The 15,886-nt window shown below is 39.9% G+C and overlaps 1 protein-coding gene across 2 annotated transcripts in view; it reads left to right on the top strand.

Moving 5' to 3' along the window:
- Positions 1 to 231: 231 nt before the first annotated feature.
- spen (spen family transcriptional repressor) overlaps positions 232 to 15,886 on the top strand; it is a 28,885-nt gene continuing 13,230 nt past the window's right edge. For both annotated transcript variants that reach the window (XM_040152051.1, XM_040152050.1), the window contains exons 1-3: positions 232 to 625; positions 4,380 to 4,700; positions 12,512 to 13,126. In XM_040152051.1, the coding sequence (XP_040007985.1) occupies positions 543 to 625; positions 4,380 to 4,700; positions 12,512 to 13,126 (1,019 nt within the window). In that variant the 5' untranslated portion in view covers positions 232 to 542. The remainder of the gene's footprint in view (positions 626 to 4,379; positions 4,701 to 12,511; positions 13,127 to 15,886) is intronic.

The raw sequence follows: 15,886 nt of genomic DNA, 5'->3' as shown, positions 1-15,886 counted from the left end.
TTTGGTTTAACTATATGCAAAGCGCCCCATCTTGCCATATCCAGCGAGCACTGAAGGGATCCTCCTGTGAGTCAAAGCTTCTCAGATGTCAAAGCACCAACACTCAATCAGGGGTTTTCTCACGCATGCGCAGGCGCGGACGACTATCTCATCGGGGAGAAAAAAAGAAGTTCACACACAAAGCCACGCCTGCGCTGTGTGCCTCTCATTACAAGCGAAGTTGCTGCATCTTTTTAGGAAGCTACATGCTTTCTTTCGACATCCAAAGGTCGCATGGTGTCAGGGACGCGCCTAGTCACGGGAACAGTCCGGAGCGCGTTCATGAGGTGCAAGATCGCGCTTTAACAGTGAAGAGTATCAAACAGCGTGCGGGGATCCAACCTAATGGTTTACAGTGGGTCACAACGACCAGTCAATGATTTGCGCCGAGTGTTTTTTTTTTCTCTGGTCCGGCGTTTATTTTGCAACCCTTTTCTATTTTGCACGGGAAGAAACTGACATAGCAAACTCATCTGTATGATCGGGGAGCAGGAGCACACAGTATGGTCCGGGAAACCAGACATTTATGGGTGGGAAATTTACCCGAAAATGTACGAGAAGAGAAAATCATTGAGCACTTCAAGCGGTGAGTAGAAACACCAATGAGCGACGCGTGTGTGTGTGTCTGTGTATGCGTGTGAACGACGTGTGTGTGTGTGTGTGTGTGTGTGTGTGTGTTTTGTAATGTAACGACGAGTGCACGGCCAGCATCTCTCTCTGTGTTGTGTCACATTTTAGTGAAGTCGGGATGAAGCAGGAGGTTCCCGTGTAGCAAAGTCCCATTTGGCAACTGTGCTGTCAGTCCTCCATAAGCAACAACACTGTGCTGCATTTGAGCTGAGATTAAAAAAAAAAAAAAGAGCCAACGGCCAGCACGCTTCAGCCACCCAGCAAGCGCACTTACGGTTTTGGTTTTGCCATTTCTCCGCGTTCACCAACTTGTAGGCTAGGTGATAACTTTACCTGTCCTTTCATGCCGTGTGGCTGTACATGCCCACCAGGTAGCCATTTGACTATTAGCGAGCCTGCCTCTTCCACCCGGTGAGCGTAAAGGAAACACTTTTCTTTTTTTTTTTTTTTTTTTTTTTACAGCTAGCAGCACACAGTCAGTGTAAACAAACTTCAGCCTACCTGGCGAGCCGCTAGCACCGTGCAAGCGGCGCATTTAGCGGCATGCGTCTTTGGCAGACAGTGTGAAGTCTGTCGCCGTGTCTCCCTGGTTCCTGAGCAAATCGGGGACCCGGTGCTTCACTTGACTCTCCGCGAGTTTGTCAGGTTCACTGCTTCCGACCAGACGTGTGCTCAGAGTAACCCGCGGTTCATTTAGCACGCCGTGTACCTATCTATCAAAGTGCGCCGTGGCTGTCGCAACGGTCGGATTATTTTCTTAATCTAACACAAGCCAGCGAAAACCTCAAAGGTGACGCGACAGCACGCCGCCGTCCACGCTGCAACATTGTTGCAAGCCGTCTGTGATTGAACCGGGTGCCGTGTGTGTGTGTGTGTGTGTGTGTGTGTGTGTGTGTGTGTGTGTGTTTTGTAATGTAACGACGAGTGCACGGCCAGCATCTCTCTCTGTGTTGTGTCACATTTTAGTGAAGTCGGGATGAAGCAGGAGGTTCCCGTGTAGCAAAGTCCCATTTGGCAACTGTGCTGTCAGTCCTCCATAAGCAACAACACTGTGCTGCATTTGAGCTGAGATTAAAAAAAAAAAGAGCCAACGGCCAGCACGCTTCAGCCACCCAGCAAGCGCACTTACGGTTTTGGTTTTGCCATTTCTCCGCGTTCACCAACTTGTAGGCTAGGTGATAACTTTACCTGTCCTTTCATGCCGTGTGGCTGTACATGCCCACCAGGTAGCCATTTGACTATTAGCGAGCCTGCCTCTTCCACCCGGTGAGCGTAAAGGAAACACTTCTTTTTCTTTTTTTTTTTTTTTTTTACAGCTAGCAGCACACAGTCAGTGTAAACAAACTTCAGCCTACCTGGCGAGCCGCTAGCACCGTGCAAGCGGCGCATTTAACGGCATGCGTCTTTGGCAGACAGTGTGAAGTCTGTCGCCGTGTCTCCCTGGTTCCTGAGCAAATCGGGGACCCGGTGCTTCACTTGACTCTCCGCGAGTTTGTCAGGTTCACTGCTTCCGACCAGACGTGTGCTCAGTGTAACCCGCGGTTCGTTTAGCACGCCGTGTACCTATCTATCAAAGTGCGCCGTGGCTGTCGCAACGGTCGGATTATTTTCTTAATCTAACACAAGCCAGCGAAAACCTCAAAGGTGACGCGACAGCACGCCGCCGTCCACGCTGCAACATTGTTGCAAGCCGTCTGTGATTGAACCGGGTGCCGTGTGTGTGTGTGTGTGTGTGTGTGTGTGTGTGTGTGTGTTAACTGATATTCAACATTGTAACGCTGTAGTAGACTACTGGTGTTTACTTTGTGCGCGTATGAACACAAAAATGGTTCTTTGCCACACTATAACCTCGCTGCTTCCTCCAGCTGCTGACTTGCACAGCCTGATCTGATTTAAGGGAAATCAGACAACATATCGATATTTTAATTATGATAATCTAATTGAGCTCCATTTGTGTGGGTTTTTTTTTTTTTTTTTTAATCTTTTCCTTTTGGGCTACTGGGGCAGACCAGACACATTCCCCATTTATGGGCTTTTAGCTCTTTGTTGTCTTCCTTAGACGGAGAAGAAACGTTAATATGGATTTTCGTGTGGCTATCGGGATCGTCTGCGCGCTCTCGCCCCTCTCTTCCCGGCTGTCAAGGAAATAGCAGCCCGTCTCCCCGTCCAAATGTGCCGGAGACCAGACTGCTGAAAAACATTATAGTCTACATACATGAGCAACGTTGCCCTTTTTTCTTATCTTTTTGCTTTCTTTTCTTTCTTTCTTTCTTTTTTTTTTTTTTTACTGTGTAGGCGTCGCCATATCGGAAGAAGGCAGCTAAATTGCCAACCAAAATCATACGTGTCTGATTAACAAAACTGTAACCGAAAAGGCGCATTTGTCCCCAAGCATACCCCCAGCATACAACAGTGTACAACAGTGTAAATATATATAAATTGATGATAAGTATTTGGTGCTTTGCACTGTCTTCGTCTTAATATTTACGGCAGACGGATGCGGTGGCTAAACATACAATATATGGTTCGTGTCTGATTCACGCAGCCTTGCAGAAGGCACAATAATGGGCTACCTATAAGCCGTTTTTATTTATATTAGCCTGGGCTAAGATGTGCGTAACGTTATCTTTGGGGGATGGTGACTGACAGCGTGTTATTGCCGTAGCAGAGGGGAAACGGTGGCCAGTGCCTTCTTGGCATGCCGTCTCCGCTCCAGTGTTAACCCAGAGGTAGTCGGAGCATGCAGGTGCATGACAGCCCAATGTGTGATAGAAGTCACTGAAGATGGGGGACGGCAGAATGAGTAAGCAGTGTGAACAGCTTTTCTAAAATGGCGTCGGAGGCTGTTCAATGTTGGGAACTGGCATGCCAATAAATTTATGGGCACCCTACTGTCTCTGTCAGACAGCGAAAATACACTCCCGAAAGATTCTCGGGGGGAGATACTCGGCGCATAAAGATGATAGCAGGCTTTGTAATCCTAGGACGGATTTGTTAATTTTGTGAAATAGGCTTCTCATCTGTCAATTCAACCATCACTCAGCGAGATATTTTGTCTTTTACGGGCTTATTAAGGAAACAAGGGAATGCTTGCCCTCACATAAATCTATTAAAAACTTCGTTGTATCTTGATCAGTTATATCTCAAGTTGGGGGGGGTGTATTGATGTCATATTTGTAAAATTGCACCAAATGTGCTCTTCCTATTGTGAAACAGAAGGAGCCATATAGACATGCATTATGCATTTTTTTTTTATACCCACTTACCGCAAAACCAGGAAACATGACCTCTTTGTAAATGCTGCCCAAACCTCATGTGTGTGCTTTCCATGAGCTAAAAGCTTATGAAAGCACCCTCCTCCCACAAAACATGCTAATACTGGAAAATGTATGCATTTATTAACTTGCAGTGTGCCAAGGTTTCAAGTCCAGTTGCTGGGTTACTGTTGCCTTGTAAGAAAGAACCACAGAGCAGAAAATAGGAGTAGCAAAGCCACCTTACCTCCCACCCCTCCTCAGACACACACACACACACACACACAAATTGACATAACTGGATTCAGCACTATATACTCTGAAAAGGTGTCATAATTTGGAAGGTGCATGATTTTTAACCAAAAATTCCAACTGAACACCCTGTTTTAGAATTAATTATCACAGACGCAATTGATAACCTGGTGATAACTTTGTTTTTCATTTGCTCCCTTTTAGATATGGACGTGTGGAGAGTGTCAAGGTCCTGCCCAAGCGTGGTTCCGAAGGTGGAGTCGCAGCCTTTGTGGATTTTGTGGACATTAAAAGTGCTCAGAAGGCTCATAATGCTATCAACAAGATGGGGGACAGAGACCTGCGCACTGATTACAATGAACCAGGCACAATTCCTAGTGCTGCGAGGGGGCTGGACGATAGTCTGTCCTTAGGCTCTCGTGGCCGGGATGTATCAGGGTTCACAAGGGCGGCAGGGGGGACCGTGTATGGGCCCCCCACGTCGCTTCACAGCAGAGATGGACGCTATGAACGCAGACTAGACGGGTAAGTGGACAAAGTTTCTCTGAAGGCAGGGGGAACCGTGGTTTCTGGTAAACACCTTACCTCCAAGCATCTTTCCACCATCTATTCATTTACTTGTTCGGGGGTTTAACGGGAGAAAACGAGTTCATGCTCAAGAATTAAATCTTATAGGGATCCCTTCTAAAGTCCTCAGAGCAAGGCCAGCACTCCTGGATTCATACTTACAGGTAGACACCGAAATATTCCTTGAATGAGAGCATTTTTGTACACGTGTATCTGTTACTTAAATCAGTAGTCAATACTTTAAATGGCTGTTGGGGATTATCTTTGTGAGTTTAAACATCTCTGTGAGGTGGATATATCATTTGCGGAAAACACGGGGCAAAGATTGGATATCGTAAAATTTCCCAGGATTATTGGTGATTGCTGGAGAGAGAGAGAGAGAGAGAGAGAGAGAGAGAGAGAGAGAGTGGTCCAACGGCCCTCCCTGGGATTCCCCTAATCTGGAGTTACATGCCCTGCTCGATGGATTATTGTCACCATTTTTTTTTTTCTCATATAACAAAACAACCAAGAGCACACAGTATATGTATAAGACACCATTGTTTGGATTAGTCTAATTTGGTTTTCAGTTATGGTGAACACCTCACCGAGGTGTTCACTGCACTCGTGGGCTGGAGTCACATGGATAACCTACACAGGATATTTATTCCCCACTGTTGGATTAACACTGGCTAGACACCTAAAGGATATGCTATCATGCTAAAGGTATGGGTGCTTTTTTTTGTTTTTGTTTTTGTTTTTGTTTTTGTTTTTTTTGTTTTGTATTTTATTTGGGATTATGTCTGAGATCAGGGCATTTCAATTTGAGTGCTGGGAGACCTCTGCTGGTGATCCAACTCAGTAGAGACCACAAAAATAAGTGAGCAAATGACTTTTTTTCCCTTTCTTATTTTTTGGGAGATTATGTTTACTTTTCACAAACTTAAACTCGCATATTTGCTGAGGACCAAGATGGACTATGCTTGGATCATACAGTTCAAAGACGAATGCTGGAAATTGTGACTGGAAAGTTGTGCCATCCCTATTGTTGGAGATAACCTCCTCTCATGTCTGTGGATTACCTCTTTCCTGAATGCGGAACTATAACTAAACCTTGGATACAATCACATACAGAATCAGAACTAAATTGCACCAATGAACTTAATTTCTCATTGACTCAGCCCAGGTTTGGACTGCATGCAGGCTCCCCTACTTGTAAAGGAGATCAAGGATTGACAACAGACATGAGCATCCATGAGCTTCAAAGCTGAATGTTCTCCACTCTGGGAATGAATATGTTTCTAACTTGAATAAAAATCTGGATTACCACTAAGAGACATCTTCTTTATTTCAAATCTTTCATGACCATTTTTCTGTGCCTCTACCAAAGGAATTTGACTACTTTACTGCTGTGCACGGTGTGACGAAACTGGAATGTGCAGGACTTAACAAATGAAGATGCAAGACTTAATTTTTACATCACTTCCTTCATTGCTGCTTGGGAATCAATAGTGCAGTACCTACTGAAGACGGACTCCTGGATATCATGTATTTATTTCACCGGAGTCAAGTGCAACACAGAATTTTTTTCCCCCATGTATTTGGATGGATATATGGACTCAAGTAGACATTTTCCAGCATACAAAATGTCCTGACCTGGATCCGTACAAGACAAGTTTGTTTTCATCATTTTAATTAAAAGGGACACTCCAGCTCATCTATGCACACAAGGTCCCCTGCCCTGAAGATAAGGATTACGTTTTCTAATGTGAACAATTTTGCTTCAGTTTTTTCCCCTCCACTCAACATTTTTGCCCATTTTTTTCTGCTCATAAAGTTCTATCTCCCTAGATTTTATTTGGAATTATAGGTCAAGTTACCACTCTCTCAAAAGGTTGGTATGTCCTGCCCTGTGTATTTTAGCTGTCTTCTCTAACCCCCTAGTTTGAACCCCTGTCTCTCTCCATTTTCCCACTAACCAAAGTAGCTGGTACATAACTATTATTACTTCCTGTGTGTCTAAATGCAGAAATCTTTACCTTACCTTGCTTTCCTTTCTCTTCCTCTCACCTGAATCTACCTTCAGCTCCTATCCCCTGTTCTCCTTATGATGAATAGATCCATATTGCAATTGTTGATGAGTGATCAAAGTAAAAAATGTCCATTTTAATATACAACAGTGTCATAATATTACACAAGGATTTGGCTAACAAATATAAAGATTCAAAAGATTCAAACATTATTCACATACTCATATTTGCAATACATGCAGTGAAAGGCGGGGGCAGCATACTCTAGAGGACGTGCTAAAAGACAAATTTTCAATGATAAAAATTTAGAATAAGAGTAAAAAAAAAAGGATTACATAGAAATATAAAGGATACAATTTCATAGATAAAAAATAAAAATTAATTAATGCAGTGTTTATTTTACCCTACATCTTTTAAAAACAAATGAGACGACAGAACGAAATTAATAATTAATGATCTAAGTCTTATAAAGCAAAAATGAAAAACATCAGGATTTCATGCTTTTCTTTTTTATATGATTTTAGATTAAATATGGTTTGGACTGTTGGTCAGACAAAAGGCTCCTAGCAAAAAACAGTGAGGAAAAAACATTTTCTCAACTAAATTATTGATTGATTAATTAAAAAAGAAAATCTGCATATTCATCAATAATGAAAATAATCATTAGTTCTCGCCCTGGTATCTTTCGTTCCAGCCTTGCAGTTGCTCTTTTAAAATTTCCGCAGCTTTCTTTAGTTATACGAGGATAATAGAGCATAAATACTTTAAAACCTATCACAGGGTGCAGACTCAAAACCTGATTCTCAGACATGAGCTGTGAGAGAAATTGTGAGAGAAATATAACACATTTGAATATTATTTTTGTAGCATTTCGCTCTTTCTAGAGAGTTGACCACAGTAAGTGGCAGCAAGTATGTATATAGAGAGATGCATAGCATCCATCCAAGGTTCCTGACTGGATTCACACACAGGAAGACACAGCTCCTTTTAGAGTTGGTCAATAAAATGATAATTACCGTGAGATGGTAGAAATCTTTCAGGTGTCAGAGATTTCAGATTGTATTAGACTATTGCAGGCAATGTTGCGAATCAATGAGCAAGACTGATTCTTTGCGATTACTAGATTAAACAAAAAAAGACATTTCACATTGTATTTTTTTCTATTGAATTTCCAGAAGAATCTCTATATCACAGTCTATTTCAATCATATGATGTAAATTTCATGCAATGTGATAGATTTTATTCATATTGCCCAATCCGAGCTCCATGATTTGTGCTTTAGCCCACAAGGACAACAAGATGCTCCACAGATGCACAGTTAAACTGTTAGTTTGCATGACAGAAGGCTATTTAACAATAAAGTGCAACAATATGACACTTTTTTAAATTTTGAGTTAAATCGAAACACATGTATTGCTCCCACATGAATGAGCCTCAACATGAGATGCCTTTTTGAACATGGTGCTGGAATGATCCTTATAGTCATGCTGTTCACGTAATCCCAAAACAGTTGATGTGTTTAGCATGCACCAGAGCAGGCTAATAATCAAAACACTGATGGAAATTCTGCCAAAAAAGGTCTAACTGAATTATTTTTAAGCTCCATGAATAATGTAGAAGCTGTTTTGTGTAAAGTGAAATTGAAGGCTATCTATTGAGCAGTGAGCCTGCGCCACCAAATTAGCATTTTCGAGAGCATCTAGGGGTCAAGGTAATCCATCAATTTCACAGCAGACATCGTTATGCCATAGATGTTATTCATGAATCCTGCACACAGATGATTAAATCAAATAAGCTAAAACAGAATTTGCCCCTGACCTGCTGTACTTTATGTATCGTGCAGTGAAATACAGACATAGTGCCAGCCTCCAAAAATCATTTATCTTAACATCCATTAGAGTATGTGCATCCCCATGAAGTCTTTTGTTCTTGCAAAAGAATTTGGTGTAAAGACATTATGAAATATTTCAATTTATTACCTAAAATAATGTTAGTGCCTGTAGATTACACATTATTTATGTCAAATCTCTCACACTGATGAATATTTCCATTTTGGCCACATCAAAGTTTCTATATAGCTTAGTATCAAATAATTGTACAGTGACTAATCCTACAAACTCTTAAATCCAGTCAGTAATTGTTATTTGGTGTAGACATAAAATTCTGCTTGTTTGAAAAAATAAATAAATAAAAGTACATGTCCTTGCATGGGTTAAAATTATATTTCTTATTTGGGACGAGGCTAAAGGGTCTATTATTTGGTACAGAGGCTTAAACTTGGGGATGAGCGGAGTCCATTAAAGTCCTGTCAAGATTGGCAGTAAAATGTGAGTGTGAATATACATAAAATGGTTTTTCTGTCAGGTGTTAAGGTCAGGCCAGGCATTTCGTTAAAACTCGTCCTATGGGTCATTTACCTTATCACCTTTCAGGACATCACACGGCATCAGTGATGCAAAGGAAGAGGCTTGTGTCATATATTTTCAGAGAAATGGCAGCAGCCCTCTGTCAGCACCTGGTGTAACCCATGTTGGTTCCTAAAGTTCAGACCGAAATGCAGGCAGTTCATTTCTGTAACAGTTTTGACTTTGGAAATTCACATATTTGGGTCTTCAGATGTTCTCTTTGAATCACCCCAAGACCAGATTTAGCAAATGCACGGAAAAACATTGAAGTATTTGCAGCAGTGGTTTTTGTGTGAGGAGCAGTTTCCCCATCAACCTGTTGACAAATTCGTACACCAAAACAAAAAATAGGGAATTTCTAGGGGGAAACACCACATTACGCATCTTTCAAACTTGTAAAGCACAAGAGAGTTGAAAAATCATAAAAAATAAAATCATTACAAAAGAGAGTCTTTAAAAATTTGCAATGTGTTGCTGAAGGATCTAATCGCAAACATATGCTTGAGATTCAAAACAAAACACATTGTGCCCCGATTTGCACTACTATTAAGAAAATGCTAACCAAAAGCTGCTGCCAACTTCTCTTTCATGAGATAAACTGTTTCAGAAGTTTCTCCTTGTTGCAAATGTCTTTGATTTGTACTACAGATCTTTGTTGATGTAGACAGTTTAACAGAATGAAAGCCAGCAAGCAAGCAGAATTCAGATCGACACATTTTCACACAGATGTAGTCAAACATCTCTGATGGTCTAAATCAATATAAGAACAAAAGATTTGGATGCCTTTATTAATTATCAGCAAGTAAAACTTGTTGGGAATCAATTGGGATTATTTCTTTTTTTTTCATACTTGATATGATTACTTTCAACCTGAAAGGTGACAGAGCATATCATTTTGTTGAAACTTACATTACAGTTTGGACATTTGGTTTTCTTTCTTTAAGAAGTCCCTTAAGCCATTCTTGTCTTAATTGGATAGTAGACAGTGAACATTTGCAGAAACCATTTGAGGGTGGGAGAAGGAGGTAATGAGGACCTGAAAAGATTCCAGTACCATGAACATTGGACCTTTTGTCCCTGCCCAGATGTGTGACAGTTAGATGACATGAGCATTAGAACACTAGTCCAACAAGACACCATGCACATCGGTTGGTTTTCTCAACCATGTAACATCTTTTCTGGTTAGATTTCCATCTAGCAAGATTTGATTTCCATGATTATATAGGCCTGTTCATATTGCAAACTTATTCTATGCATTCTCAGTTACAAGTCACATAGTAAAAGCTTGATTTCTGTAATAAAGTATCTTTTTTTTTTTTTATAGGATCTGCAGTAACTCTTTCAAATTGTTTATGTATATCTACACTCAGTAAGACGCATTCTTGCACTGGACAGCCCCCAACTGAAACCTGACCAACATCCAAAATATAGCACATATATACCAGCATAAATACATACACAGTTTATATAGTATACAATTACAATATAATTATAATTTACATAATTATATGTATATAGCGTCAAATGTATTACAGTGCCACACAGGTATAATGATATGGTGTGCTTTTTGTACTAAATTATTCAAAATAAAGTTTTTACAATTTTGACAGCTGAGGTTTGTTTTCCATTAAAATCCAGCACTGTCTTGAATTTTTCCATCCTCTTGTTTGAACTGGACAAAGAATTCAACTCAGTTTCTTATATTAATTACCAGTATACTCAGGATTTGTAATATTATGTTATATTAAAACATATTCTGCCCTGAGTTGGAACATCAGGGCTAATTTACTGATTAAAATTTGATCTGAATTCAAACAGTGGTAATAACTGTCCTCTCCCGCTCAATACGGGGAGTTTGGTAATGTGACTGCTGTAATGACACAGCAGTCATGTGACCAAATAAAATTCCGATTGCTTTATTCAGACAGACGGTGCAAAGGTCTGAACAGAATATCCTTATTTGCAACGTTTCTTATGTGCATCTTCATAGAAGATGCTTTGAAGAGCTTTTTTTTTTTTTCAGAAGAACAAGTGGTGTCAAATTGTGTAACATCATAAACAAAAAGCTTGTCATAAGTCACCTCCCAAAACCCTCAACAAAGCCTGTCAGATGAATGATAAAACGCCTCAAAATGAGGCTTTTGTTAAAGTTGCCAGATGTTACAAGACCAAAAAGACTTGACAGTCTATAAAGTCATAAACTCACATTTAATTCCCTTTTATTATAAGTATTCTTTGTGCAAGTCAGTTATATCTTGCAATTAAAGTTTGAAATAAACTGCAGATTTTTATTACACACTGAATGCACACCTTTTGTTAAAAATGTCTTCTCACTGATTTATGTTGATTTGTATCTTAAATAAAGTATGTTGCATTTTACAATAGGATATACCAGTCAAGTATTTCTGTGATGCTTGGACTGGGAAACTGTTGAATGAAAACACATCTACATTCAAAGAAAATACGTTTTCTTTGAGGTGTTGATATAAGTTTAAGGCTTATTTCAATACCTCAAAGTTATCTTTAAAAATAATTTTGTTTTATCATATTTACACAGCATTCGAAAGTACACACGTCCAGTTTTGTATTTGTTCGTACAGAGTCACAGACATACACACTAATGAAAAAAGGAAGAATAAAATTCAAAATAAAAACCACCCACCATCCCAGCACCCAGATGGTCCACCTTTTACAAGATGAGTTACTGTTTCGCAGCATGACTGGTATATATAGCTGGTATACATACATAGGTAAACGTATTCAGCATCTTAAAGATTCCAAATACGTGACGGCAATATGGAAGTACAGTTGGATACAAAGTGATGGGAAAGTGCATTCCTAATCAATGGGAGCTGCAGATACGCAAAAATATGAGAGGGTAGGTTGCCATGTAATGTGAAATTTCTTAGTAGACCCTCTAAGAAAGAATTTTATTTTTATTTATTTATTTTTTTTTTTTTAATTAAAGGATTGAACATCTCAAAATTTATAGAAATGCATGAAAGACGGTTACCTAACAGCAATTTGGCTGTCAAAATAAGTGGTTGGAATGGTGGCTGATACATTTAATCTCCAAGCCATAAACAGTTAGGCTAAGAAAACATTCAAGGCCAAACAGTCAATCATTTAAATCCCTTTGTAGTTCAGTTTGTAGGCTGGTAAATAATTCTCTTTTTAGATGCTTAAAAACTACTCATCTCAAAAAACTTTAGTGCCCCATCTTCCCATGTGTCTAATAAGGCAACCATCAGAGACACTGGATAATGTATGTTTTTCTGCTGTCTTATGCTACTAGTTTTATTAAACATCTTAAATGTAAATGTAATGTGCCTTGTTCTCTCTTCCTGTTTCTTAGGACTGCTGAAAGTCGGGAGCGGGCATATGATCACAGTGCCTATGGACATCACGAGCGTCCTGGTAGCAGTTTCGACCGCCAGCGGCATTATGAAACAGACTATTATCGTGATGCAAGAGAGAGGACTCTAAGCACAGCAGGGAGTGGGTCTGGTACCTCCAGTGGAAGCGGTACAACAGTTTCGTCAGGAACCGGTGGAACTATAGTTAGCGCTGTTGCTGGCAACACGGGAGCAAGTGGATCAGCAGGCGCCACGACAGGAGGAAGTGGAGGATCTACAACCAGCGGGGTTGGCTTCTACCGATCCCACAGCAGGAGCCCTTGTCGCTTTGAGACACAGGAGCCACGCTATGAGTCTCGTACCAGGGAACCCTTTACTTTGGCCAGTGTAGTTCACAGGGACCTTTACCGGGAGGACAGGGGTCGGCGTGGAGAGCGGTTGTACCGCCATAGTCGTAGCCGGTCTCCACACTCAACGCATTCGCGAAATCCCTCTCCTCAGAGACTGGCGAGTCAGGCTACCCGTCCTCCACGCTCCCACAGTGGGTCAGGCTCTCGCAGCCGCTCCTCCAGTTCAGACTCAGTCAGCAGTACCAGCAGTAGTACGAGTGGCAGGTGAGTGAAGCTAATCTTTCTGTCAAGAATTCAACCCTTGTGCATGGCTATTGTTTAAGTTTTGTGCATCCCAGTCTTGAAAAAGAGCTGGACAGAGTAATTTTTTTAAAGAAATAAATCTGAACACTGCTGCTTCAAATGACCGTAAAATGTATTTTAAAAAATAAACGGTACATTTTTAAGTTCATTGGATCAATTCGGAAGATTAATAATGCCTTCTGTCTGTCAATTTCTGCTGCTTACCTGAGTCCATGTCACAGTGGTAGCAGGATAATTTTAATTATCTCAGAAATTATTTTTCTCAGATTTGCCAAAAATGTGTCCACGTGGACGACTCAAAATTTTGCAAATTAGGCATACTATGTAGAAAATGTCATTGGTATAGGTTTTGTACAGCTCAGCAAAACCTGCAATGGAATAACTCAAAGAACATCTAAGTGTGGCTGAATTAAATATTTTGGCTTTTCTAAAATGTGGACCTGTGGAGCCAAATCCACTTTTATATAAGGGAAAATGACTTGAGTTTTCGCAAAATTTTCCTGTTGTAATCTGTGTATGAGACTGTCTTTTTTAAACTTAATGCAATTACCCCCGAGTATATTTACAGCTATACTGGCGCTGTTGAATTCTGCAGCTTTACACCAGTTTTGCCAACAAGCTAAGACTTGGGTCTGCATTAAATTTCTGTCAATGTTTAGCGGGGATTCCCATAAACAGCGCTTTGTTGCACAACATTCCTGTATGCAGAAGCTGTGGTTTATGACAACCGTTTAAAGATAGCCCAACCCCTAACACTGGGTTTTTATGTCTGTTTATTCAGCAGATGCTGTATGATTTCTTTATTCAAGGACGATTAATGGAATTGACTTTTAATACTTGTAGCGATTTTAAAGCAAAACAGATTTATTCATTAACGCTGTAACTGCTGCAATGACAGGCTTTCTTTTTCTTTTTTCAACATTTGAACATACCTCCATGCTCCACCCTGCAGATGACACAAATTGCATGCAAGTATCTGCATATTTGTATATGTATGTCTTTTTTTTTACCCCCATAACTTTTGCGAATTTAAAGCAATCCATATATGGGCAAGCTCGTCACCTTAAAGGATGACATCATTTACAAGTAGGGCTTTGCTCAACCAAAGAAAATCTGGTTTGACTGATATCGTACCTACTCTTCAACCAATCGATTGGCTGCGTGGGGAAAAAAATCTGTACATTATCTAGATTTACTAAATTGTCCACAGGGCACTCTACCTAATAGCTTTATTAGCCCAAATGAATAATAAATAAACATGAAAAGCCAGCAGTTGCAGCATAACATATTGAAATATGCCAATTCTGATATAATTATCAAGGTCTCAAGCGTTGAACAACAAAGTGTACAGCGAATCTTAACTTTGACATATTAGCCTATTGTTTTTAGACGATATGCCATGTTGGTCACTGAGCTGTGATATGCAAACTGTTGTTTGCAAAGTTTACATTCGACTTTTTGGTCATCCTTTTTAACCAAATGCAGCCACACGGACGACTTAGTTAGTTTGGATGTAAACGTTCAGTAAACGTTAAAGAAATTACACCTAGCAGTCTCCATTAGGTTGGGCGAGTTCAGACAGTCTGTTTGAACTCACCCAATTCCAATTCCAATTTCCTGTCGCTGTAAATTCTGGATTAATCCTGGAATGCAATTGATGTAGCACTTTTCTCATTATGAAAGTAGCAACGGTGATTGGCCAACCACTGAAAGTTGGTCAGATGAGAGCATATCGACCAACCAATCGTCCAGTTGACTGGGAGACTACAGTCCTACTTACAAGGTCCATTATATTGGTTTTCAGAAGCTCTGTTGAGGTTGAGTAGTTGATTGCTGATAGGAACTAAAGCCTGGAAAATGATCTTTGTGGCATGTTACTGCTGTAATGAAACACTTTTGGTGTTTATAAAGATTTGATCTGAATTGATTTATTACCGTTTTTACTTACGATTAATTTAAGGTCCATTTTACTTCTTGCAAAAATTAAAACTCATTCTTCAGTACACCTTCCTTACTTAACCAAATTTTTTCGACTATATGGTCTCACCAGGGTGTAGTATGAGGTTGTTCATGTTTTCCTTACATACAATCCATTGATCAGTCATGTGACATATAGATCACCATAGATACTAAGTTTACAAAACATTACCAACATCTTTTTAAATACCTTGCACAAAATAAACCACTTTGTTTATTGTCCAAGAAATGTCATCAGAGTTAGTATTTTCTTTTTTAAGTTTAGAAATACATTTAAAGGGTTTTAGGAGTAAATTGAAACACACTCAGTTATAGGTACGTAGCTAGTAAGGTCTCACACACAATCACAACCCTAACCTTTGGTAGAATCACTTGCCTACAACAGCCATAACTAGTACCATACTGCTTTCCTGACATGCTGTGAGTGTTTTTTTTAATCCTGGTGTTACTACCAAATGTCCATCAACAGGCTGTCAGTTTTTTTTATTTTATGCCAGTCTATCTGGTCTCAGCTCTGTTTTAAATTTGACATGCCAATTTAGCTGTTTTTGTGCACCCCTGAGAGTTGCTACATTTGTTGTAATGATGTTTGTGTTGAAGTTCTTTTAAATGTATTTCTTTTTATTAGTTGATATGGGTTGTTGTTGAGTAGTGATTTTACAATCAATGCATAAATAGCAAAAGGTTAGAATAATCAAATGCACATGAGGTCTGCAATTTTAAAAACATAACCGTTTCTGTCTA

This window comes from Xiphias gladius, chromosome 18 (genome assembly GCF_016859285.1).
Source record: "Xiphias gladius isolate SHS-SW01 ecotype Sanya breed wild chromosome 18, ASM1685928v1, whole genome shotgun sequence".
Lineage (NCBI taxonomy): Eukaryota > Metazoa > Chordata > Actinopteri > Istiophoriformes > Xiphiidae > Xiphias > Xiphias gladius.
The sequence above is the reverse complement of the archived record's forward strand: the minus strand, read 5'-3'. Positions and strand labels throughout refer to the sequence as shown.